This window comes from Trichomycterus rosablanca, chromosome 12 (genome assembly GCF_030014385.1).
Source record: "Trichomycterus rosablanca isolate fTriRos1 chromosome 12, fTriRos1.hap1, whole genome shotgun sequence".
NCBI lineage: Eukaryota > Metazoa > Chordata > Actinopteri > Siluriformes > Trichomycteridae > Trichomycterus > Trichomycterus rosablanca.
The window spans coordinates 11625048-11652334 of record NC_085999.1 but is presented as its reverse complement, the minus strand read 5'-3'; the positions used below and the strand labels follow the sequence as shown (position 1 = coordinate 11652334).

At 40.6% G+C, this 27287-nt stretch overlaps 1 protein-coding gene across 11 annotated transcripts in view; it reads right to left on the bottom strand.

Moving 5' to 3' along the window:
• Nucleotides 1–27287, bottom strand: part of mycbp2 (MYC binding protein 2) — an 88001-nt gene that overhangs the window by 22117 nt on the left and 38597 nt on the right. For 5 of the 11 annotated variants that reach the window (XM_063006012.1, XM_063006014.1, XM_063006015.1 and 2 more), the window contains 32 exons: nt 27036–27161; nt 26781–26908; nt 26546–26637; nt 25528–25662; nt 25320–25403; nt 25133–25229; nt 24624–24816; nt 23816–24090; nt 22927–23148; nt 20900–21091; nt 19114–19320; nt 18743–18880; nt 17765–17943; nt 17396–17538; nt 17204–17304; nt 16439–16657; nt 16015–16237; nt 15751–15869; nt 14777–14864; nt 14513–14562; nt 14243–14415; nt 13663–13807; nt 13351–13557; nt 13198–13253; nt 12997–13112; nt 11560–11657; nt 11020–11136; nt 10422–10562; nt 6751–6975; nt 5867–5999; nt 5582–5707; nt 1500–1664 (listed from right to left, as the gene is read on the bottom strand). In XM_063006012.1, the coding sequence (XP_062862082.1) occupies nt 1500–1664; nt 5582–5707; nt 5867–5999; nt 6751–6975; nt 10422–10562; nt 11020–11136; nt 11560–11657; nt 12997–13112; nt 13198–13253; nt 13351–13557; nt 13663–13807; nt 14243–14415; nt 14513–14562; nt 14777–14864; nt 15751–15869; nt 16015–16237; nt 16439–16657; nt 17204–17304; nt 17396–17538; nt 17765–17943; nt 18743–18880; nt 19114–19320; nt 20900–21091; nt 22927–23148; nt 23816–24090; nt 24624–24816; nt 25133–25229; nt 25320–25403; nt 25528–25662; nt 26546–26637; nt 26781–26908; nt 27036–27161 (4713 nt within the window). The remainder of the gene's footprint in view (nt 1–1499; nt 1665–5581; nt 5708–5866; nt 6000–6750; nt 6976–10421; nt 10563–11019; nt 11137–11559; nt 11658–12996; nt 13113–13197; nt 13254–13350; nt 13558–13662; nt 13808–14242; nt 14416–14512; nt 14563–14776; nt 14865–15750; nt 15870–16014; nt 16238–16438; nt 16658–17203; nt 17305–17395; nt 17539–17764; nt 17944–18742; nt 18881–19113; nt 19321–20899; nt 21092–22926; nt 23149–23815; nt 24091–24623; nt 24817–25132; nt 25230–25319; nt 25404–25527; nt 25663–26545; nt 26638–26780; nt 26909–27035; nt 27162–27287) is intronic. The other 6 variants (XM_063006018.1, XM_063006021.1, XM_063006016.1 and 3 more) reach the window with 5 other exon arrangements.

The following is a 27287-nucleotide window of genomic DNA, read 5'->3' as shown; positions in this document are numbered from 1 at the left end:
TTTTTTTTTACATGAGTCACATAAGAGGGCTTTGTCGTATTAATAAAGCTTAAAGAATCCTCTCAGAGCACTCCTATAAGCCTAGAAAAGTCTAGCTAGGAGTTTTAGCTCAAGAGCGATTTAAGATCAATCTCAAAGCAATTCTGAGCAAAGAGTGAGGATGCGAGGCTAACCTTGTTGCTGTATTTGTGAATAAAAACCCACATACACCAAAATAAAAGCACTTATTATGATATATTACAAACCTTTACTTTTAAATAACAAGCCTACTTCTGCCTTATTTACCCTAATCACACCAATATTTACTTGCTTTATTTTATTTACAGTTTATTTACAATGCAGGTCATTTTTTTTACTTAATTTATTTGATATTAACTGGTGAAAAATAGATTGCTCTTTACAGTTACTGTGATTGCTGCAAGGCATGAATGTCCAGTGAAAACAAAATGAACTGTGACATATGCTGTAATTGTTTGTGTGATCACTCTGATGATTAAAGAACCTGCCTGTTACACAAACACATTAAGAGCCAACATATTTGGATCATTATAGATAGAAATGTATGGTTTAAAGCCCTTATCCGTTTTAATCACTGATTATGGCATAATGCTTGAATGATCTGAATAATATAGTTGACTAAGTCTGGGCAAGTCTTAAAACGATCGAGTAAAAATGCCACCACTAGTTTTTTTAATGAGTAGGCTATAACAGTAGGATTCGAGCATCAGAAGCGAAATAACTGACCCGTATTGCAAAGGAACATGTGCATATAACCCATTACTTATCAAAATGAATCCATCAAAATGGTCCAGTTGGTGTTTAAAACACATTAACTTTATTTTGCTTTACTTAGATTGTCGTTGTCTTATATTAACTTTAGCTTGTAAATCTAAAACAATATGTAACAACTAAATAATAAGCAAAAAAATAAATAAAAATGTTTAAAATCAACCCATACATTGAGAATTGTACTACAGACATATTTATTAAAAAATGTCTGGTATTTTCAAAGGTTTAGTCTGAAAGACATCTAGTGTCCTACTGTATAAATCTATAAAACACCTCAAGTACAGATTAAAGAATATAGATTTAAAATATGTAATTAAAGATGCTCAAAATGTGTAACAAGTAAAAGGGATATATATATATATATATATATATATATATATATATATATATATATATATATATATATATATATATATATACACATATATATATATATATATATATATATATATATATATACACACACATATATATATATATATATATATATATATATATATATATATATATATATATATATATATATATACACACACACATACACACGCACAATAGCAGCAGGCAGAAAAAAAGTTGGCTTAAGGCTAAGGCGCACACAAACACTTCAAATGGAAAATGAAATATTAAAAGCAAAACATAAATACTAAGCCTTGTGCATCTGTGAAAGCAAGCACCATCACTGTCATACAGATGGCCAGACTTAGACTTACTCAGAAGCTGTGGTTGTGGCTGAGGCTGCTGGGAAAGGGATTGTCCAAACACAAAAGGGCTGTGGACAGGGGAAGAGGGAGGTTTGGCGGCTTGCTCAAATATGGAAGGAGCTGGGAGGAAAGGCCCAGACTGAACGGAATTCAGTATGGCACTCAGCCGGACACCTGTAATGTGGAAGACAATGGGAAGACTAAAGGTTTTACGATAGGATTCAAAAACCCTTTTCACATATGCACTTTTGCCTGGGAATTTACCGGGTAGGGATTCAGTTTAAATGCACCCCAGAGTAAACAAGTGAATTAACCGGGTCGAGACCTATTAAATTACGGGGTGACATTATTGGTTAAGACAAACTGGCACACATGCAGGTAGTTTACAACATTAGCAGAGTAACAAAAAGACAAGTTTCTTTTTGAATTAGATATTATTTCCATACATGTCATTATAATAGCGAACTAGAGTGCTTTATTTCTATTGCATCCATGCGAGAAACATAATGGCTAACTTAAAGCCTGTAATAAAAAAAATTTTTTAATCATTTTTATTTTTTATACGTCATCCACAATTAAACCTTGGACAAAGATTTTGGTTATGGTTTATTTTGTGAGCTGACAATATGAGAGCTTTCTGGTATTGTGTCCATATTGTACAAATAAAGCACAAATCATCTCGTCTCATAGAACAAGGTGAGATATTCACCCCTCATATCAATTCATATTTAAGACCTATGACTAAAGTAATGTAATGGAATAGAACTAAATTATCCAGCATGAAAGACATTACCCCTTTTTGCCCCCATTCAGAAGTAATCTAATAATAAAACTGAGCAGGACGGACAGTCACAGTCTTGTAATGTGCTTACTCAGCCGTGAAAAACGTAACTAGAGTAAAGATGAACTCAAATTCCACGGCATCAGGCATGTCCTATCTGTTGTGTATTGGGTCTTTTGTTTGTAAATGGGTGCAACCCGGTAAATGATCAAGTGAAGGGTGCATGTGTGAATTATACAAAGTTGGGAAATTACCAGTACAGGGAACCAGGTAATTACCCAGGATTTAACTTTGAAAGGAGATTAAAATGTTTAATGTTAGTTTCATCAACAGCCTCACTGACAGTGGAGATGAGTGTTATTAAGTTAGTTAAATCACAGGAAAGTCAGTAAGGCGGGTCTACAACATCCACACCTCAGGTAAGGTGAAGTATACAAGGCCCTGGCCTAGGTATTGGCTGTTGCAATATCGGCTTGGCTTTTCTTTCATCGCTTGCAAATTGTTTTTGGAGTCACTATTGAAACCCACACCAAAAAATTGTCATCTTAATGTTTGATCATTAAGTTGTAATGAATCAATTCATCATGCTGCTTAGCATAGGCCTATGAGAGCCACTCAGCAGCAAGAATGCATGGCAGGGCCAGGCTTGAACCCGAATTCACCACTAAGATAAACAGAAGGGTAGAAATTGGTAAGACCAGACTGTAGCACACAGTGTTACGCTCATGCACACAGTGATGGCTCGACATGGCACTGATGTTAGCCATGACACACAATACATATGAGCATGCACAGCACAGAAAGAAAAGCAAATACTTAGTTAATATGATAACGCTTGTTAGCTCCTTTTCCCCACCCGAATATGACTGTACCAAGAACTGCATTAAAGGATACCAGAACTTATTACTTGTTATTGTACAACACATAGTAATTCTAGGCAATGTGTGGTTAGATGAGGATTGGATTGTTAGACATGAATAAAGTGAAATTTAAACAAGTTGCAAATCTTATTCAGATGATCCTCAGGTAGTAGCACTTACATAAGTAAGAAATATGGCTTTTTTTTTTAACTTTTGCTATTTGTATCCATATAGTTCAACAGCATTTGCATATCCAAGTAAACAATATCATTAATAATAATCCTTGACAATAATATAATATTTTACAACTAAGGTAAAATACTAAGAAAGTCAGATATTTTTATTGTTTTAACAAAAATATATTCCTACCCGAGGTACCTGAGGATATGTTGCTAACTACCCAAGGTCGGTAGTAACATGCTACAATAACAAGGTAGGTTCTGATTAAATCTGATGTGCTTACTCTTGTAAAAGTTTTAGAACAACAGTCTCCAAACCCCAGCTACTGACTGGGCATATAATCAACTGTAGACAATCAGTCAATATGTCAAATTTCTAGGGAAAGTGGACTTAGCCCAAAATCAGTTTAAATATACATTGTGATCTGGCTGTGCAACAGTGAAAGAAATTTGAAAGGCAAAGGCACAGAGGTCCCTTTTTTGACTTATGGTGTATATACAGGGGTTGGACAAAATAACTGAAACACCTGTCATTTTAGTGTGGGAGGTTTCATGGCTAAATTGGACCAGTCTGGTGGCCAATCTTCATTAATTGCACATTGCACCAGTAAGAGCAGAGTGTGAAGGTTCAATTAGCAGGATAAGAGCACAGTTTTGCTCAAAATATTGCAATGCACACAACATTATGGGTGACATACCAGAGTTCAAAAGAGGACAAATTGTTGGTGCACGTCTTGCTGGCACATCTGTGACCAAGACAGCAAGTCTTTGTGATGTATCAAGAGCCACGGTATCCAGGGTAATGTCAGCATACCACCAAGAAGGACAAACCACATCCAACAGGATTAACTGTGGACGCAAGAGGAAGCTGTCTGAAAGGGATGTTCGGGTGCTAACCCGGATTGTATCCAAAAAACATAAAACCACGGCTGCCCAAATCACGGCAGAATTAAATGTGCACCTCGACTCTCCTGTTTCCACCAGAACTGTCCGTCGGGAGCTCCACAGGGTCAATATACACGGCCGGGCTGCTATAGCCAAACCTTTGGTCACTCGTGCCAATGCCAAACGTCGGTTTCAATGGTGCAAGGAGCGCAAATCTTGGGCTGTGGACAATGTGAAACATGTATTGTTCTCTGATGAGTCCACCTTTACTGTTTTCCCCACATCCGGGAGAGTTACGGTGTGGAGAAGCCCCAAAGAAGCGTACCACCCAGACTGTTGCATGCCCAGAGTGAAGCATGGGGGTGGATCAGTGATGGTTTGGGCTGCCATATCATGGCATTCCCTTGGCCCAATACTTGTGCTAGATGGGCGCGTCACTGCCAAGGACTACCGAACCATTCTGGAGGACCATGTGCATCCAATGGCGGTGCCGTGTATCAGGATGACAATGCACCAATACACACAGCAAGACTGGTGAAAGATTGGTTTGATGAACATGAAAGTGAAGTTGAACATCTCCCATGGCCTGCACAGTCACCAGATCTAAATATTATTGAGCCACTTTGGGGTGTTTTGGAGAAGCGAGTCAGGAAACGTTTTCCTCCACCAGCATCACGTAGTGACCTGGCCACTATCCTGCAAGAAGAATGGCTTAAAATCCCTCTGACCACTGTGCAGGACTTGTATATGTCATTTCCAAGACGAATTGACGCTGTATTGGCCGCAAAAGGAGGCCCTACACCATACTAATAAATTATTGTGGTCTAAAACCAGGTGTTTCAGTTATTTTGTCCAACCCCTGTATATCAAGGTTGAATTGAATTATGGTAGCTATGTGTACTATGACAGTCAAAGGTGATGTCTGAATAAATTTTAGTATTACAACTAACTTTATTTATATATGTGTGTATAATTGCATATTTATTAAATACTGGATTTAAAAAACAAAAACTATATAGCAATTGTATCCACACACAAAACGTTACACTTGAAATATTAAAAGCTGGTGGATTTATCAGAATTCCTATGTTAGCTAGGAAAAAAACCTATGTGGTTTTATGTCTTGTAGCAGGACCAAGAAAATATAAATACATATACCTATGCCAACATGCATACAATTTTAAAATTAAGAGGGTAAATGATGCATGTACTGTGCTTATTCTACAAATGTGTGTACAAATCCTGACATTTCTGATTATGAGAGAACAATGTCAATGAGAAATGAGTACAAAATAACATACAGAGGTTTGAAAAAATGCTGATTTGTTATGCAGCGTTGAGCAGGCTGATAAATCTTACTGGCCAATATACGGTGCTTAAGCTCACCTTTACTGTTAGTGATACCATAATCGAAGCCCTGAGCTCCAGTGCTGTCCATATTCCTGCTGAAGGTCTGCACTGAGAATGGACTTGGGGGAGGAGTCTGAGCACTATGCTCCAGGATGGTTTGCTCTGTTAAAGGAAAGCAGGTTAACACAGTGACTTTTGAGATAAAATCCTTGAAAAAGATTTCCATTTGAAAATTTTAAATTGAGTTTGATGTCACTTACTGAAGCAAGCAAGGTTACAACATCATATATGGCCTTTTTTTTTATCAATGACTGGTGTTACCTTCTTCATGGCGCAGATACTGGTTTCCTCCTTTGTCTCGGGCAAGGGACCAGGCCTCTCCATCATCACTCTCACAAAACTCAACTACGCTGTTCTTGTCCAGCTGCACCCAGGTGCCCTCAGAGTTAATCACCTGATACAGAGATAGATATATAGAGATAAAGACAGAGAGAAAGAGGGATAGAGACGGATGAATGGATAGACAGACAGACAGAATTTATCTGTTTTATCTGTTTATCTGTATATTTATATACATATATATATATATATATATATATATATATATATATATATATATATACACAGTATATACACACATATACATATATATATATATATATACATATACACATGTGATTAATGTGTACAAATGTGATTAATTTTAAGGAGGAATTAGAGAAAAGCATGACACACCACACCCTCTAGACAGACTAAGCAGGGTTAAAGGAACAATCAGCCACCTCTATGCCAGACCATGAGGGGGGAATTCACAATTTTGAGTGGGCAAAGGTAATCACAGATGACTTCAGCTTTTGGTTTGAGCATAATGCAGGAAACATGGCATATCAAAACGACTGAAGTTGGCATATTAGTCACTAAGCATTCCAAAAAGTTGCATTGGCCTGTTAAGAGTGAGAAGAGAAGCAAAAGCTGAAGCCATGCATGTTTTCATTAGACTTTATTTCAATCAGCAGAAAACGTCCACACCAGAGGCATATCAAGTATCGTTTGGTAAAAAAAAAAAAAAAATATCACACACTTCTATTTTATAAGATACAGAGAGGGAAAGGAAACTGGTAGTACAGTGTCTGCAGCACTAATAATAAAGCAAGAAACTAGGTGATTTACTAGCAGCCAAAAAACACACAGGTGGTAGTCCATACCTCGCCTACTGCCTTGACTTTGTTCCCCAGAACTAACATCCCAATGGGGATACCTCTAAGGTTTGGGCAGCTTCGGATGTTGTGACCCGAGGGCCCCGTCTTCACTACCTTATAAAAACCTGGGCCACCACCCGGGCCAGCCCTGTCCACACTGCGCATGGAAGCTTCATGGGATGGGCGGCCATTGGTCTGCCTTATACACTCATCTGACTGGGGCTTGGCCTCCTGCAAAACCAAAGGTGACAAGTCAATCTCTCAAGCAGAGCAGCAACAAGTACAAAACATTACATTTAAGCCTTTCCTCTAAAAGCCTTTCCTCAGACATCAGGCCAACCAACATGGTTCTAACTTGGTGCTGTGTCCCCCAAGCAACAGGCCAAATCAGCTATTCAGAATTACTGCATTGTCTATCTACTACTTATGTATATAAAAAGAAGTAGTCTAGTCTATTGCAGCCATAAGTCTGTCTTTACATCATGCAAGTAACCTCTGAACTACAAAGCCATAACCTGAACACATTTAATATACAAATATAATTAATTAAAGGTAAAACAAAAGGCATTACTTATGTAGAGGCAAAATATTTTCTAAGCATGCACAACTTATCATCCTGAGTCCTCCCATAGACACCAGTTACCAAAAACATGCATCTGTAATACTACACATATACTGTTATAATTACAATGAAGATTTTCAGATGACAAAAATAAATAAAAAGGAAAGGATCAGCCAAGCCATACGCATCTGTCACTCCTTTTAACAACTCACCTCAGTGAAACAAGACAAGGTCATCCATAACCAAACAGTGATATCCCTTACTCCTTACCTAGTTCTAAAGGTATTCTGAGCAAGAACATTATAATCACTGTAGGAAATCACTTCTAAGATGCAGTAAGGGTGCTGCTGATGTGGATTTTTCTTTTTGGAAGAGAGCTAATTTAGCTAATGATTGGAAGATGTATTAATACAAGTATTGATTTGTTATTTTCCTGAAACACACATGTATTGTATTAGGGCTTAGAAATGAATTAAGGTGTAAGAATAGAAGATCAAAGCTCCAATAAAATTCAATTCAAAAACAACAAAATTAACAATCTTCCAAAAAAAGACAAAACAGTGGTGTGTCATGCTGTTCTCCCCAAGATTCCTAATTAAAGTACCCTAAACAATAAGTCGGCTGCTCCCATATTTAGGGGTCACCACAGTGGATCATTCATGCTTTGGCAGTTTTACACCGGATGCTCTTGGGACTGACACTGATATGCATTGAGAAGTACACCTCGCAGTGGCTGGGCTGTTTGTATTCGTCACAAAATGTATTACAATTTTAGATGCAAGACACATTAATGAACTGGTTTGTTATTCTCTCATTCGCATACTCATAATTAGCTGTTGAAAGTTTCTCCACAAGGAGGGAGCTATTGGCACGTTAGTCATTTTTGTTTTTCCTTGTTTCTACATATCAACCTGCAGACACACTTTTTACAGTCCTCAATGTAGGTTTAACTGAACAAAGAAGCCAAGAACAAGCTAACGATCATTATATGAGTCGTATTTTAGATTAGATGGGGGTGGTGTCTGTCTGCAACTAGCAACAACCTAGTTTTGTTCCTTTAATGCAACTGGTTCAAGTGTTTTTCCCCCCTTTTTTTTTTTTAAACAGCTTTTTTTCCAGACATTTTTTATTCTCCCTATTTTCCTGTGTACAGTAATCCCTCGCTATATCGCGCTTCGACTTTTGCGGCTTCACTCTATCGCGGATTTTATATGCAAGCATGTCTAAATATAAATCGCGGATTTTTCGCTGGTTCGTGGATTTCTGCAGACAAGGGGTGTGTTCGAAAAGCTAGGAAGCTCTCTACATAGACGCATTTCACGTCATCCTGTGCGCTTCCGATAAGGAGGCTGTTCCAAATCCTTCAACATTTCAACGTTATTTTCACTCAAAAACGAGTGAGCATCCGACGCTGCCTTAGTGATCAAGGCAATCCCAGAATTCATTGCGGGTCGGGTGCTCTTCTCTCACAGAAAAATAAACATGGCTGACGGTGCGGACAAACGAATGGAGTTCTTTTAAAACGTAAATAAAATATTACTGATTTTTAACTTGTATAAACTTGTACCGAGTGTTTTTATTTGCAAGTTCGGGCTTGTCAGGAAATGTAACCGTAATCGGTACATGAAAGGAGATGTTATATTGACATGCTACCTCAATCCATTGGTTTTAATGACAAGATGCTAAACGCTAAACCCGATGGAATCGGGTTATGAAAATAACCATATAAACACATGGTTTTTACTTCGCGGATTTTCACCTTTCACCCCGCAATCGAGGAGGGATTACTGTATCTCTATTTTAACAAGGCTTTGTTTGGATAAAAATAGGGAAACAATAATGAAATTTTTAGTGCACTACAATAATGATTAAGTTCACCAGCATTGTTGCTGCTCAATACAACTGTAAACAGACATAACCAGTCAGACTGAGAGCAACCTCAGCAACTCGTTGGCTGCAGCTGTGTTGAACTAATGGATTAAAGCATGCAAGAATGCTGGCCTTAAAGGGGACATATCATAAAAATCTGAATTTTATTTGGACATAAAACTGGTAAAACAACTCAGTGTGGTTCATGTGGTACACAAAGTATACTTACAGAATGTCAATTATTGAAATTTTCTAACCGCCAAATTTACCTGCTCACTGATATCTACCTAATAAATGTACAACATAGACCCACAGTTCTAACCACTTGGCCTGAAATAAATGCTAGTGATTATTCTGGCTGTAAAAAAGAAAATGTTTCATAGAAATTGATCTGACAGAATCAAGACATTAAAATAAATTTAAGTCTGTAACGTTTATAAACCAGACTTAATAATGGAAAGGGTTTGCAACCTGTAAGTAGTTGTAATTAAATCATTCAATGTTTGATCTTTAAATGTATTGATCGAGTTTCCCCCATATTAATCTCCCTAGTCTATTCATTTCCAATTCCTAATTGTAAATCCCCAATCTGATCAAGGAGAGACAGATCACCACACCCACATGTCCAATTCTTATCACCCACCAGTGTTGGGTTCGCACACAAAGCTCTATGTGACATCCCCTCCTCACTCACACAGGCGCCCAGACCAGTCAAAGTGTGCATATCGCAGCGGCAGCAGAAAGTGACCCTTGTCCGACCTCCCCTCCATTAAACAATTGGGTTTCTAAGGACACTAGGACCGGTCGGTGGCTCTGCACAGATTCAGACTCGCGAGTTTGAACACTCTGCAGTGGTGTGCAGGCGTGTTAAGACTGTTAGGCCACCAGAGCACCCACGTTGGATTATTTATTATGAGGTAGCTACTTATATTATTTGGTTTGCACTATTAGCAAAGTGCTGAGCCAACCTTCACACATTTTGTCCATGTTTTGATCTCACGATGATAAAGGTGAATAAACATTTGTTCTAATTTATTTGTACATTTTGTACAGCAGTATAGTATAGGCCCCCTTTAAAGAGGTGCTTCATGCTAGCACGACGTTTGCAGATGCACTTGAGAACTTGGATCGCATCATTTAAGACACAGTTCTCCAGTTAGCCTTTGATTTATGAAGCAGAACCCTTAATGTCACACAAGCAGCCTAAGAGCTCCTGCTTGTCTACGAAACGGAGGACTATACTTACATCGACAGGGACCAGAAGACTTCTGCCCAGATGTTGGTTAAAAGAGAGGCACCAGGCTTCAGTGTACCCATTCATGTTGGGAACATACTTCTTTACAGTCTCATCATTCAGTCTGAGCCACACACCATCATCATTGTGGATCTATGGGAAACAAGCAACAGAGCAGAGCCATGCTTCCTGTTTCTGCTAACAAGCCCTTGCACGATCCTTAGAGGCTGCAGAGGTTCGGTCAAAAGTACCATGACTTTACATGGCTTTACTATGGCTGAATAAATCTAGAGAGTTTAAGTATATCAATGCTACTGTCTTACAGATTATCAAAGGTGAACTATGATTAAAACAAAAGAACTTTGGGTAAAGCTAAAATAGAACTGCAGCCTCAAAGTCTCCCGCATTGGTCAAGCAAAGAAAAAGAAAAGATTGGAGCGGCAGAAATGATTTGAAAAGGCTTTTTGATGTAGATTTAATTTAAGAACACATCGCCCCTTCAAAGTCAATTACTGTCACCAGGCTGATGATTAGATAAAGACACGAGAGAAAACAACAGCACTTGAAACCATCACATAAGATCATGTATCCCTAGTCTAGATTGGTTTACCTCGTCAATGAAAGTGATGGTGCCATTGACTTGGACTATGCCTATCTGTTCACTCTGCAGAGAGGGGTGACTACGCACACGCAGCCCTGCGCTGTCCTTGGCGACAAATTTGCGCACCTGAGAGAAGCAGAGAGAGAGAGAGAGAGACGGGGAGACGGGGAGACAGTGAGACAGGCAAGCAGACGGCAGGAAAGCAAGCACCTCAGATCACAAGAGCACGAGACGCATATCAGAAGGGATACACCGCAGACAAAGTGAGAACTGCTCCATTCTAAAAAATAATCTCTGAGAATTAACAGGAAGGCCCAAAATAACAAGTGATTCTGCTCAGCAGTGTTGCTCGTTTCCCAGTGTATAATTAGGTTAACATGGCATGAAAGAAAAATGCGCTCCCTACAAATCAGGACCTCAAACTTTAGTTTCAACTCTCAAGCTTTGATGGAAAATCGAAACAGAGATAAGACTAATGAGAATTCCTCCATGGCTAAAACAATCAGGTCTAGAAATCAATCTTCTGTCTGGAGTTAACTAGAGTCTCACCTTGCTTGGCTGGGGTTCAGCTTTGGGCTTAACCATCTGCGTGCCTGGAGGAATCATGCCTTTTGGTGGATCTTTTACTTCAACCTCCAGACCAGCATCTGTAACAAAAAAAAAAACCCTGGCTATCAGCACAGTCATCAAACAAGATGTGTCCAGCCCTAGACAGAATCACAATGAACTTTAGGAGCATTGCTTGCCTACACTAATGCCATTATTTATTTATTAGGATTTTAACATCATGTTTTACACACTTTGGTTACATTCATGACAGGACAGGTAGTTACTGATTACACCAGATTCATCAGTTCAAGTCTCAAAGTCAAACACAGTCATGGACAGTTTTGTATGTGCAATTCACCTCACTTGCATGTCTTTGGACTGTGGGAGGAAACCAGAGCTCCCTGAGGAAGCCCACACAGACACTGGGCGAACTTGCAAACTCCACACAGAAAGAACCCGGACCGCTTCATCGAACCCAGGACCTTCTTGCTACCCACTAAGCCACTGTGCTACCCTCAATGCCAGAGCAAGTGAACTAAACAAAACCAAAAATAAGTGGGCAGCGGTGTGTGCCAAGCTTTACTGAAACATTTCGCAATTTTATAAGCATGTGCTTGGACATCAGGTATGAAAATGTTGCCAAATTCTTTTAAACGGCAACCATTCATTTTTAAAGACTTTACAGTTTTAGGCTAGCAAAGCCAATAGCACTGTTGAGATTCGAACCCTGAATCCCACATTACTGGTATGGCATATTACACTGCAATATACTGTACAGTGCACTTTGACTTTATTAACTGCTCAGATATTTCAATGATACATGATTTAAAATTAGAGGTACGGCACTAGAGCTTTATTATAGTCGTGTTTGTCATCAGTGAAGACCGTGAAGAGCACAAGTTTCACCTTAAATAGCATTTTAAATAAATATTTCTACTAGACTCCTTTAATAATGTAGGTTTTGATTTTTTGATACTTGTAAGGTAAATGTAATACAAATTATATAATTACTTGAAATCAAAAGCTGGAAAACACACATTTGGTGCTTTAATGCATTATTCATTCGTTCATTGTCTGTTTTACCATCACTTTATCCAGGTCAGGGTCATGGTGGGTTTGATTCATCGGGTGAAAGGTAGGAAACACCCTGGAAGGAAGCACACGGACACAGGGAGAACCAGAGAGAAAAGACCCTGGTGGCCCAGCCAGAGAATCAATTTCTGGTCACTTTTGCTGTGAGGCGACAACGCTACCCGCTACGCCACTGTGCAGCCTGCATTTCAATCGTTGCTGTGTAATTATTTTGTCCCTGATGTTCTTTTCAAGCTCTTTCCCAAACCAAGTGAAACTGGGTCGAGGTGTTTGTGGAAAGTGAGGGTAAGCACGGCAATGACTGTCTGAGTGGTTCTGCCCACTGTAAATCAAATAACAACTTACCAATCTCAATGCCGTCTATTGTGACATGGATAGTGTAGAGCCCCACAGCACCAGGAGTCCAGTTTGCACTGTAGGTGCCATCTGTGTTAGCCCTGATGAGCATGTTCTCACTAGGCCTAATGAAAACATAAAGCAGTGATGAAAGTGCTGCCATTCATCAGAAAGAACCCATATTTTAAACTTTATTTTACCCACATTTACCTCTTAGGAGTGGGTGATGCAAAGCGCAGCTCTTCAAAGGAATAATTCTCATAAACCTGGGCAACAAAAGCACAATCCAAATATGAAACATGCATACAAGCAAGGCACATTCATTCTAGTAGTTTCCTACACAGTAACAAAGCAGCAATGAACCTTCATCATGGTAATTGCAATGTAGCGGGCCTCTTTAATGATCATGGGCTCATAAGTGGCCTCCAGTTTTGGTGGTGGGAGGCCTCCGAAGGTGAGGTCCATCCCTGACGCTGAGTTAGAGGGGCTTCCTGGGAGTCGCTGAAACTTCTTTATGTTGTCCTGCTGTAGAGACTTTTTCTGAGACACGGGCACAGCCTTTACCTCCACCTACAGAACAGATTTGTTTTTAAAGAAGAAATCTCTCAAGCAGCACTGCAAAACTATAGATCTATAGATCTGTAGAAAATTCAATTCTTGTGAAGAATGGTTCACCTTCATATTTGGCACATGTACCACATCCCCATACTGGTCTTTGGTCTGCACGACAACAGTAGTTGGCCAACCACAGCGGATGTCATCTTTGTTAAGGATGAGAGAAGTTTTCTGAGGATCTGCGTAAGAGTCTGGTTGAAGCCACCTTAAGATGAAGAGAAAGGCAAATAGTTGTCTTTTTATTAATGTACTTACAGATTACATTCATGTTGGACATTTATATTAAACTTTCTACAGTGGAAATCATTTGGGTTTGTCAGTGACAATTTAACAGTTTTCACAGAGGGAGATAGAGCTGGCATGCCTGCAGGCCGTGTCGACTCTGCTTATTGATTTTTATGGCCTGAGGCTAACTCTATTAGCTTAGTAAGCTAAAAAGGCAGCGGTAGGTAGGGGCAGCTAATGACAAAATTACTATATAATTAGAGCATCTCAGTAATCTGACTTCTTCTTCTTATTAATGTCAGTTAGAATCCTATCTACTTAAGCAGCTGCCCTTGGTTTTGGGACAGACCCATAATGTCACAGATACTGTAGCTGTCAGTCACAACAAAACAACTTTCATCATTCTATGACTGACCTGGCTAGACGACCTCCACTTGAATTGGGCACGCAAGTGATGAAGTCCTCCAGAAAGGAATGCTCATTACTCTGCAAGTGCAGGGGCAAGTTGCCCTCCAGTGCCTCCATAATGGTAGGTGAATGGGAGAGAGCCAGCCCTTTCCCCAGGATTCCTGAATGGGCCTTACAGACCTGACGTACACAGAAACAGAATGGAATCTCAACCTACTGATCTGTAAGGTGGCACAATTATTTTTCTTCTTTTGTTATTTATAACTTAATGCAATACCTGAAGTGAGGCCTCTTCAAGAATCTCCAAATCTTCTTCTAGTTCATTTCCTATAGATTAGGAAGCACAGTAGGATAGAATTAAAATGAAATTCTAGGTCAGACTATGAGCTGACATATGTAACATACAATGCTTTAAATGGTATTGTCATTTTGGGTTTCTTAGTACTAGTGAAAATTAAAAAAGCCATTCATTATTCACAAGGCAAGGATTTATTCACACATTGAAATGTAGTGCTTTTTTATTATTACTATAACTTTTTACCTATTGGTAAAGCTAAGTCCTTCTTCATAAGGGCAGCAGCACACACACTGCCCAAATATGCCAGCTCCTTTTCCAGCTGAATGATGCCCTAAAATACATAAACAAATAATAAGAGTTAATAAGAGTTGTAAACAAGAGCCTGCCATGAACAGCTGATACACAAAGTAACCAAAAATAAAAAAAATTGTCACACACACATACATACATACACCAATCAATCAAAACTAATATTTGGTCAGGGTCAGGGCGGGTATGGTTCCACCAGAAAACAATTCATAGCACATACCCACTACCCCTTCAGTCAATCATGATCGTAAATCATGCCTGACTGAGTAATAAACCACAGCACCACCCGATAAGCAACAGTTTCGTTAACAATTGTGCATGTCATGTTGTGCTGATGGTAGGTACTGTAGTGCATGTTGAATGCAGCAAATATGATCAGGCATAAAGACCTGAGTAAAAGCTCGACAGGTTGTTGGGCAGCCAAGACTCACTGCCGCTAGAGGACAGGGAAGGTACGGACCGAAGGAAGCACTACTGTGGCACAAACTGCAGATTATTTAAATACTGACAAGGTACATGTTAGAACACACTGTGCATCAAAACCATCTGTGTATGAGGCTGCAGTCGCAGGCCAGTGAAAGTTCTCATGCCAACACGCGTCCACTGTCAAAAGCACCTACAATGGGTCCACATGCATCAGGACTAAACATCAGAGCAATGAAAAAAGGTTAAGTAGTTCACACCCTGTCTTCTTCAACATTATGTGGACAGGCTATCAAGTGTGCATCAGTTACCCACGAAAGAGATGATCCAGTTTGCAACATACAGTGGTTTTAATGTTTTGGCTCATCGGTGTCACCCGGCCGGTTAATATCATCAGAGGAAACGCATGTAATGCACACACTGGTTTTGTTTACAGAAATGTATTTAAAGTAGCTTTTTAATAACAGATTAATAATGACACTTACCTCTTCAGGGCCAGGGTTAAATTCATACCCTACAGCCACACATTTAAAACCATAGAAGCAGGCTTTCTCATCTTTCACATAATCTGATGCTGTTTCCAGGGAGAAGACGGCCTCGTTACCTGGTTGTACAAAAAACATAGATACAGGTGACACAAGGGTCACATTAAATACTGATACATTCATACTAGTGCTTGCCATGGGTTGTCCCAGTATCTGAAAACAGTTTTATCCTCAAACAGGTGAATAAAGGATTTGAACGTCTACCTGGCAGTACAAGAATGCTAGTAGGCCAGCCGTTGGAGCCGGAAAACTTCTTCAGCTCGGTCCAGGCATTGATGGTTTCATGGGCGAGTGGTCTGCCACTCAGACTAGAGAAATGCATTGCTCGAGTGGGAATGAGGAGCCTTAGCACATCCTCTGGCTGAGCTGTGCCACACTGAGGGTCAAACTCTATGGTCATCCAACGAACACAGTCTGGGAAAAATACCTGCACAGAGAATGTTTTTTTTTTTTTTAACACGGTTTCCAATTAAGTCATCATTTACATCTGCTTACAAGAGTGTTATTACAATTGAAGTGTTGTTATTATTTGTCAATTTTATTTTTTTAAAGACATATTATTTACATATTAACTGAAACATTTACTCAATTCAAGTATTCCCTGAAAAAGCCTAATGTGAAATGTTACCTTGTACTGGGTGACACCAGCTTGCTTGTAGGGATGGTCACTCTCTAAAACAGCATAGTGACTGGATGTGGTGCAAGCAGACAGGCCCTGCTCAGGCTGGTTTCCAGTGGTGCTGTCTGTAGACTGGTTAGGATTAAAGGCAGGTGGTGCATACTTTTGGTTCAGAGCAGACACAGCAGGAAGAAGCTCCTGCACCAATACAAAAACCTCCACAGCAGCCTAACAGAAGAAGGTACAAACAAGTAAGTACTGGCTGTTCAGCCCCAAAGCATTATAAAATTAATCTATATATATATTTAATTAATTTCCATGTTTTACCCCTGCTTTATACTGGTCTGGGTTGTGGTGGGTCTGTAGAATCACTGGGTGCAATGCGACAACACCCGAAAGCCCCAGACAGAACACCAATCAATCACAGGGCTTTGGGAATACCCCTCCCCCCAGGCATACTATTTCAAATCTTTATAGTGTGTACTATAACTTTTGATCTACTGAGGCCTTGATTTGCTTTGAAATTAATAAAGTATTTATCTAATATCTGTCTGTCTGTCTATCTATCTATCCAATCATGTCTGTATGTAGATGAGCTACCAGCTCCTGGATCCCAGCGGTAGTGGGCTAGCATCATTTACTGCAGAGACACCCAAGTGCCCTAAAATCTATAATAATATGCTGTAAAATGTCAACTACAAACTAATCAAAATGCCCATTAAAAAGACCTGAAATAAACAAAGATCTTTGGGTAAAGAAAAGAAATGTCCCTACCTTTGGTACAAAAGCAGCTACAGGGCCGATGTAGGCTAGAATGAGAGGAAGCAGCATAGAAAACAGACTGGAGTTGCTCAGCAACTCTGGAATATCTTCAGCTGCAAAAAAATAAATAAAAAATTTGCCACCACATAAACCCACAAAAACAGCACATTATGATTAATCACGGCCACAGCGGATAAGGCTTACCATCCACAGCAAAAGCTCTGTGCAGGAGGTCCTTAGCAGCTCGAACCACAGCACTAACTACTGAGAGAGCTCGACTACAGTTTTTATCCTCCTCATTGGCTTTGCTTAGTAGCTGAGTCTGCAGATCTCCATCATACTCACTTCTGTAAGAGTGAGACAAAAATCTGTGTCATATACAATGTTCTAAACGATTGTTTAGTAGTTTAGCAGTTGTTCTACTAGTCGATTATACAAATGAGGGGTCATTTTATTATTTCCCCTCCATTTTTAACATTGTGATAACATTTACTCTCACCACAAATCTGTAACAAGAAACCTTGGATTTCCACTTTAAAAACTGAAATTGTATACATAGATTAAGATTCTAACCTGTAGTAGAGGACCTGAGGGATCTGGCCTCTGGTCTGGTTGGTTCCATTACTGCTGAGACTGCAAGTACTAAAGGTGTAGGTCACTCCATCCGAACACTGCACCGTGGTCATTCCTCCATCCCCATTAGCTGTACGACTGCCGTAGTTACGTAGGCGGACAGCATATTTCACGCTCTCCTGTGTGAAACGTGTGTTAAGTGGGTTTAATGATCTAGTATAAATTGCAAGGGTAAAGTCATAAAGAGGAAACATGGTTGAGCTTAACCCTTTAATAGTCTGATTGAGCTTATTTCGAGTCTAAATATTTGTGTAAAAATAAGCTGTATTTAAATCTGTTTGGACCGTACCTACTTACTGGTTGACATGAGTTTGTTTGTTTGTTTGTTTGTTTGTTTATTAGGATTTTAACGTCATGTTTTACACTTTGGTTACATTCATGACAGGAACAGTAGTTACTCATTACACAAGATTCATCAGTTCACAAGGTTATATCAAACACAGTCATGGACAGTTTAGTATCTCCAGTTTACCTCACTTGCATGTCTGGACTGTGGGAGTAAACCGGAGCACCCAGAGTAAACCCACGTGGACACGGGGAGAACATGCAAACTCCACACAGAAAGGACCCGGACCTCCCCACCTGAGGATCGAACCCAGGACCTTCTTGCTGTGAGGTGACAGTGCTACCCACTTAGCCACCGGTTGACATGGGTTAAACTTAAAAAAACTGGTAGATGGTTTTAATAAAACAGCCTTTCTAACCTATATGTCAACTTGAAGCTAGCAGCTAAAAATCATCCATGAAAGTTGCATCATTTTTGTGATCATCTCAACTGTTTGGCAGAGGCCTATTAAATAAATACTGTGTGCACTAGTAACACAATATTAATTTTTCTGTAGTCGGTATAGTCCCAAAAAAACTAAGAAGTGCAAATTTAATATGATTTTCCTGGCGTTAATACAGTAGTGAAATTACCTTCAGAGGCACAGCCTTGTCCAGACGAATCTCTGCAATGTCACTAGGGCTGTCATCAGTGCTGTAAGTGCCTTTAACCAGCTCTAAAGACGTCCATCTGTGGGAATGTGTCGAGTCTCCATGGTGCTCAGTCTGGGCCTAAGACGTAAGCCAGCATTTATGTAATGAGGTGTTACTTTCTAAATCTTTACTTCTAAGTGCTTACGAGAAAATAATAAGCTGCATGAACATATTCATGCAGTCATCAAATGTAATCAGATTTATCATTCAGTGTAAGATCTAAAGAATGTTTCCATTACTGGTAATGAAATCACTGATGACAAATTGAATTGGCTTTCATGGTAGAAAGCATACAAAGAAATAGCACTTACATCATCAGCAAGAACCTCCAGTTCATACTCATGGATGCCACCTCCTCCATAGACACAGAAACCCACCAGCACCACACCTGGCTTGTCCACGTTAAAGCAGATGGCATCAGGGGAGCCGTTGCCTGTGTTCCAGCTGCGACCTTGGCTCGTCTTAGTGAAGCGGTTAGGAGTAGACTTCACTGAGTGGAGTGAATTCAGCCCGTCCACCTGAGCAAGCACAAATTACAACAAACAAATGTTTATTTTCAGTCTTTTGTATTTATATTTTTAAATAATCCTGATTCTGATGAGGGTCGCTGTGTGTCCAGGCACATACCAAAATACAAAGCAGACCTGAAACTAATACTTTAGTAATAGCAACTACAGAATATGTCAAATGACAGACTGTATGGTAAGAAAACACTTTTTTCCCCACTGAGTGGCAGTAGTGGGGTTCTAGATATCCGAGTGAAGGAGAATGTTGTAGTTACCATCTTCATGAATGATTTTTAAAAGGACAATCATTTTTATTTTATTAGGGTTTTTTTTATTTATTTTGTTTATGCATTTTCTCCCCTTTTTCTCCCTTTTAGCTCAGCTCTGTGTACGGAGAGACACACCCCGAGAGCATTCTTTTTTCATCTCTGTGCAGGCACCATCAATCAGCCAGCAGAGGTCGTAATTGCATTAGTTATGAGAGAGAGACCCTATCCGGCTTAATCCCACCCCTATCTGAACAACAGGCCAATCGTTGTTCATGTGGCTGCTCAGCCCAGATGGCAGGCAGAGCTGAGATTCGATATGATGTATTCAAGATCCCAGCTCTGAATCCAGCGTGTGTTTTTACCGCTACGCCACCTGAGCGGCAGCTTTTATTAGGGTTTTAACCTATGTTTTACACACTTTGGTCACATTCATGACTGGACAAATTACTGGTTACACAAGATTCATCAGTTTAAGTTCAATGTCAAACAGTCATGGACAATTTCATATCTCCAATTCACCTCACTTGCATGTCTTTGGACTCTAGGAGGAAACCAGAGCTCCCAAAGAAACTCAAGCAGACACAGGGAGAACATGCAAACTCCACACAGAAAGGACCCGGACAGCTCCACCTGAGAATGGAACCTCAAACCTTGTCACAGAGGAGTAATGCGCTAGCCCACCACAGCTGAGATCTCAAGCGATCAAGTTTAATAGCATAGCATGTCTCTCCGTACACAAGACGGATCTCTGTCAGAAATGGCAGGCTACCTGGGTGTGTGAACGTCTGGAGCTCAACTGGCAAGCTGTGGAAAAGTTACAATGAGGGAAACGTAATGGATTGGACTGGGGGGAAATGGGGGAAGGGATGCAAAAATTAAATGTGAAATATATATTTAAAAAAAGTAAAAAACGGTTTCTTTTTTGTTAAGATAATCCTGTTCAATACTAACTACGTGTCTGGGCCAGTTGCCCTGACAGTCAATCAACAGCAATTTCCAAAGTGATAGGGAGATGGACAGAACAAGATGAAAGATGATTCTGTGCCCGTGACTCAGCTGTCCATATGACGCCACTCCAAAAGCAGAGAAGAGAAACAGAAACAAAGAGAGGGGATAAACGTAATGACCAGAGTGATATCAGCTTCTCTGCAGCCTCTGCAGTAATAAGATAAAACAAGAGAGGCTGAGCTGGGTTGAGTCTAATCAGAGTAAGTCTGTACGGTCATGTGTTTCCAGGAAACAGTGAGAAGGGTGAGTACAGACCAAAAAACACCACAAAAAACATCAGTAACAAACAGAAATGAACAGAACATTTATACAACCTCAGAACCAAGCGCAGATGCTGTGAGTTCGCTGACGATGCTGGCCAGAAGGCCGCAAGTGTTGGAGACCAAATGAGGAGAGAAAAGCTCCACTTCTTTTCTCAAACTCTTTCTCACAGGTAGCACCACTATCACCAGCATTTTCTCCAGGACCTCACGGAAACTCGTCATTCCCATCAAGTTCTCCTCCGTCTGCATGATTTAATAATTAAAACAACGTGTTTTAAATAACATAAGAAGTTATAACAAGTTGCACAGTCGTGCACCTGTCAAATATATTAGCCCACTACCAGCCTGACTGGGTGTTTAAGAGACACAGTTAGCCATGTGTACTGAAAGGCCAGACAGGGAATTACCTACTGTCTGGAACTGTGGTAGCTCAATGGGTAGAGTTCTGAGCTATCAGTTCGAAATGTTGTGGGTTTGAATTCCAGCTCTGCCAAGGAGCCACTGTTGGGCTCTTAAGTACGCAAGTACCTTAAAGGCCTCAGCTACAGGGGTGCCATGCAATGGTTTACAATGGCATTCTGAGCTTACAAGGAAAAAATATATGACAAATTGTACTCTAATCTACGGAGCCCCTAAGGTGACATCCCCTAAAAAAAAATAACGCGTGGCCACGACTTACTTAACGCGTTCCCACGCCTTAATAACGCGTGGCCACGACTTACTAAACGCGTTTCCACGCCTTAATACCGCATGGCCACGACTTACTAAACGCGTTTCCACGCCTTAATACCGCATGGCCACGACTTACTAAACGCGTTCCCACGACTTACTTAACGCGTTCCCACGACTTAATTAACGCGTTCCCACGCCTTAATAACGCGTGGTCACGACGTAGTAAGGAGTGGGAATGAGATCGTGGCCACGACTTAAAAAAGTTGAAACAGTTGAATATTGTTTCTGTTCCCTTTCTTGACTATCGTGTCAATAAGCAGAATGGATGATTAAAGAATTGTACTTGCTTACTTTATATTTATTACATCTACAACAGTAGCGAACATTAACGTGTGTATAAACATTACTATGACAACCCGCATACAACTGTGTGTGCGTCGCTCTAACAGTTCCGTACTGAAACATAAACCATCACAAGTTCCATACATTAACACATATTGTTAGCCGTAGATTGTTTGTTTTGGAGCCTTGGTGTAATATGCAGTCTCCCTCCTGGGTGTAACAGATGATCACAGCATATTCAACCGAGCCCATAACATGTGTTAATGTATGGAACGTGTGATGGTTTATGTTTCAGTACGGAACTGTTGGGTTGTCATAGTAATGTTTATACACATACACATACACATACACACACACACACGTTAATGTTCGCTACTGTTGTAGATGTAATAAATATAAAGTAAGCAAGTACAATTCTTTAATCATCCATTCTGTTTATTGACACGATAGTCAAGAAAGGGAACAGAAACAATATTCAACTGTTTCAACCTTTTTAAGTCGTGGCCACGATCTCATTCCCACTCCTCACTAAGTCGTGGCCACGCGTTATTAAGGCGTGGGAACGCGTTAAGTAAGTCGTGGCCACGCGTTATTAAGGCGTGGCCACGCGTTATTAAGGCGTGGGAACGCGTTAAGTAAGTCGTGGCCACGCGTTATTAAGGCGTGGCCACGCGTTATTAAGGCGTGGGAACGCGTTAAGTAAGTCGTGGCCACGCGTTATTAAGGCGTGGGAACGCGTTAAGTAAGTCGTGGCCACGCGTTACTAAGTCGTGGCCACGCGTTATTAAGGCGTGGGAACGCGTTAAGTAAGTCGTGGCCACGCGTTATTAAGGCGTGGGAACGCATTACTAAGTCGTGGCCACGCGTTATTAAGGCGTGGGAACGCGTTAAGTAAGTCGTGGCCACGCGTTAATAAGGCGTGGGAACACGTTACTAAGTCGTGGCCACGCGTTATTTTTTTTTAGGGGATGTCACCTTAGGGGCTCCGTACTAATCATTTCAAGTGCAGGCTACATTTCAGATTACAGCTACGTTTAATCGAATGAAAAAGCAGGAGGACTTACATGACTGAGTTTCTCCATGTGAGCTACCAGCAGGGGGAAGCGGTATGCCAGGGCCGAGTCATTCTCCGTGCTGACCTGTTTGACCAGCGAGCATAGCCTAACCTCACCGTCATATGCAATGGGCAGGATGGAGGTCAGCTTTACTGACGTGTTACACAGTGCAGACATAACGGCAGCCAGCAGACGACTGCTCGAGGTGCGAAAGTTTGCCTCTTGGATGTCCTAAAAGATAAAGAGGATTTAGAGCAAATGTGATTTTTGCCAGGACAGCTAGTAAATAAAAGAAAAAAATGATCATCCAAAAGTAAATGTGGTGAAAATGTAGCCTAACACCATCCCTGGCCATGGAGGGTTAAGACTATCACACGCCACCTTTGAGGAGTTTAGCACAGCTTTTATCTCGAGTGACTGAGGGTTGAGGGCCTTGCTCAGGGGCCCAACAGTGGTAACTTGATGGTGGTTGGAACTAAGCCAGCAACCAGTCTCAGAGATTTGCATTGCTTTTGGAATGACACGCTAAGCTCTCCAGATAATAAATTTCTAAGGCAGGCGCCTCTACCAGACAGCAGAGGCCGCTATTGTACAGCAGCAAAGAATTTTCAACCTTTATCTTTCCATACAGGCACAGGCCAATCGTGCCTGTGTGGACGCCGGGTCAGTCAGTAGCACAGCTAAGATTCAAACTCTGATCTCAGCAAAGGTGAGCTAGAACATCAGACTGCTGTGTCAACCTAGCGCCCACAGTAACAAAATTGTCAGTTGTAAAATACATGTGGCTTTAATAGAATTATATTCTTTTTTTTTTTCTTTTAGTGCAATGTTCTGTAAAATCACTTTAGCTTCAGTTTTAAATATAAATAAAGACAGCTAGAGGGAGCAAAAGTTTTACCTGGTCAAGACAGTTAAGGAGATCACAGAGACAAGCCCACTGCAGAGCAGGAGTGGGATAAAAGGAGTGAAAACAGGCAGTGAAGGTATTGTGGCATTCCTGCAGAACTGCTTCGAGCAACGTTAGAGGCTGACTCAGGTAGCCCTGAGGGTCATTGTCCAGCTTGGTGAGACAGTTGTCCATTCCCTCCGACAAAATCTTCTTGAGTAGGCTGCGCGTCTTACCCACACACTCTGCCAGCCTGCTCGACTCCTCCACAGCTATTTTTGTGCTGGCTGAACACACACAATGATGCACAATTACAATTACAGGTGTATATAGAATACACAGTTGATTCAATAGCAGCTATACTGTTCCCACCACTAATACTGACTCTTGTGAAAAAGGCCAACAAAGTTGAGGTGGGTTAGTATAATAGACCGCTGCACTATCCAAGTGAATTGATGAATCCTTTTTTCTTTTATTTAAAATAATAACTAAAAATGAATCATTGTGCTCTGTTAAAAGTACACTTTTTGGCTGCTCCCATATTTAGGGGTTGCCACAGTGAATCTGGTCCACATGCCAGACTTGGCCCAGTTTTTTTTGTACAGGACACCCTTCCTGACACAACCCTCCTATTTTTATCCAGCCCTGGGAGCCCTCACAAGTGCACCTCTCGGTGACCAGGCCGTTTCGGCCATCCATCTTAGACATTAGCAAATGTCTACACAGACACAAACCAAAATCGCATACAAACTATTAATATTATCCAGCAAAACACTGACACTCCTGTTCTAAGAGCATCTATGTAATTATGTTTGTGTACCAGAGATTGGGTAGATCTCGCAGATGTAAACACGGAGCAGGCGCAGACAGCAGGCGCCCACAAAGCGCAGACGCTCCAGGTCCAGCAGAGTGGCTGTGTATTGGAAACCTTTCAGTCCTCTCAGCTCCTCCACCCCCAGCACCAGAGTGGTCCAACTCCAGTGAAGGATACTGAGCAAAGACTCAAAACACTCCTGAGAGGAACATACACCAAGACAATTCAGCTTTAGAATATCACACTGGTTACAGAAGCAACAAAATATGTTTTTATATGTTACTCTGTTCAAAGAGCAAAATTAAATCATGCTAGGTAAATTCTTTACTGCACATAATCTAGTTGTGTTACAAAGCACACACATTATTTACAGGTAAAAATAATAAAAAACAAAAAGTAAAAGTAAATAAAAAGTATATTAGCCATGTGATTAGCAGCAAAATGACTGTAATTCCTCTGTCGACTAATCTGATTGGATTAAGTCTGTGTGCTTTTGGCCATCATGCTAAACATACCACTGAGACGGTCCTAGCAAAAGTGCGTTTCAGAATGTGAACTGGTTCACTGGTTTGCTGTTTTCCTTTTGATGCATTGCCATCATTGGAGGGCAGCCTGAAAAATTGTGCAAATAATCAAGCGTGTAAATGACAGTGATATATAACATCCGGTTAAAAGAACATCTCTCTGGTTAAAAGAACATACCTGTATAACAACTGGGGGATCTGACCAGCATTTACATCAGTACCGTTGTTGGATTTTTTGGAGCTCTTAAACTGAAACACCACACTGCAATTTAACAGAGATACATAGAGTGTGAATTTTCTTTGATCTTTACATACTACTTGTAAAAAAAAAAGAATCTTGTTTAAAATAGTATAACAAAAAACAAATACATAAAAAAGGCTGATACCCATCATCAGTTGTGATAGTTGCTTGGCCATGTGAACCACAGTCACTGCTGGGCCCTGACACCCGAGCCCAAGCGACATACCACCAACCCAGTTGAAGCAGCACTGGCTCATCAAACATCATGGCATATTTTTCTCTGGAAACACAGAGGATAGACAAATCAATTACAAACACAAATGCACAACATTGCACAAAATACTTAGAATGTGTTGTAGACCATAACACAGTAGCCAAGCCTCCAAGAGTCTACTATTTAAATAAGCAAACCAATTGTCCAAGAACTAAAGAACAAAAAAAAAGCTCCCAGTTACCATGTGTACACCAGAGTACCTCTAAGATCTCAAGCTCTTAAGTTTAAATATCAGCTGTGCTATTGACTACTGGCTGTGTCTGTGGGAGGGGATGTTTAAAGGGGTTTGTCAATGCTGCTGCAATTGTGGCCTCTGCTGGCTGGTTGAAGCTCCTGTTTGAGTGAAGGTAACCTGACTCTCTGTGCACAATACTGCTCTTCGTGAGACATTGTCTCTGGCAGATGTAAAGCAGCGGTCAACAACTGTGCGCATGTCGGATAGGGCACATGCTAGTATGCGGCTCTCCTCAGCCAGGGTATATAGACAAGGGGGCCTCGGTTGGGGCAGCGGCCTACTGCGCTAGCCCAGGACCTCTGAGATCTCAAACACTTGAGTTCAAATCTTAGCTGTGACCAGCCACACTGACACAATTGGCTGTGTCTGTGGGAGTGAGAGGTCGAAAGGGGTCCTTATTGCTGCTGTAACTGTGACCTCTGCTGGCTGGATGAAAGATGGGGCACATGGTAGCCTACTGTATGAGAAATGTGTTTTGATTCAACATGTACACCATGAGTACCATGTATTTTATCTACAACAGTGTAAAATGTTGTAAACTATAGTGTGAAGGTGGCATGTTTGAAGACATTATTTGTACAAGCAACCTGGTATTTACGTTTTTGAGTGTAAAAAGGACTTTAGTGAAGTAAATAACAGAAAATGTCAAAGTACCTAGCAGCACAGTCATAGGCCAGGACATCTGTTTCAGCCAACAGATCACCATCGGTTTCATGATCGCCTCCATCTGGGCCCAGTTCAAACAGCTGCAAGAAAACAGTCACAGAAAAAAAATTTATATTAGCACCAATCATACTAATATAGTTAATATATAATATAGATTAAATCAAATCACACCACCATTACTGGGCATTGTGAGCTTATATGAGCGCACTAATGTCTTGTTCACCTTAATTTTGGCTGTGTATTCTCCTCGACCTCCGAAAAGTCCCAGACCCCCAAGCAGGATGTCGGCATCCGCACAGAAACGAATGGCTTCTACAGAGTGAGCAGAGTAACCCCAGCCTCCACCATGACCTGAAAACCCAACGAAACAGCACAATGACAAATCACAGCAGCATTTCTAAACATTAGGTGACAGGGATCCCTATAAGATTAGAGTTAAATAATTGAAGCGATCATGGGAGTATTATTAAGTGCTCACTCTCAAAGCGGTTGACCACACTGTAGTCCTCCTTTGAGTAAACCTTCATGACAGCTTGAGTCTCCTCTTCAGCATTAGCTACTCCCATCTTCAGCTCTTGCATGGTGGCTAGCGTGTCCAGACAACCTGCAAATCAGGTATAGAATAGAGACTCAAATCTCACACGGTATTTCACATTTCACAGTTTGCACTTGAGCTTGGTAAGGCTGTACTCCAGCAAATAAGATGATTCATCATTATTCACATAATATA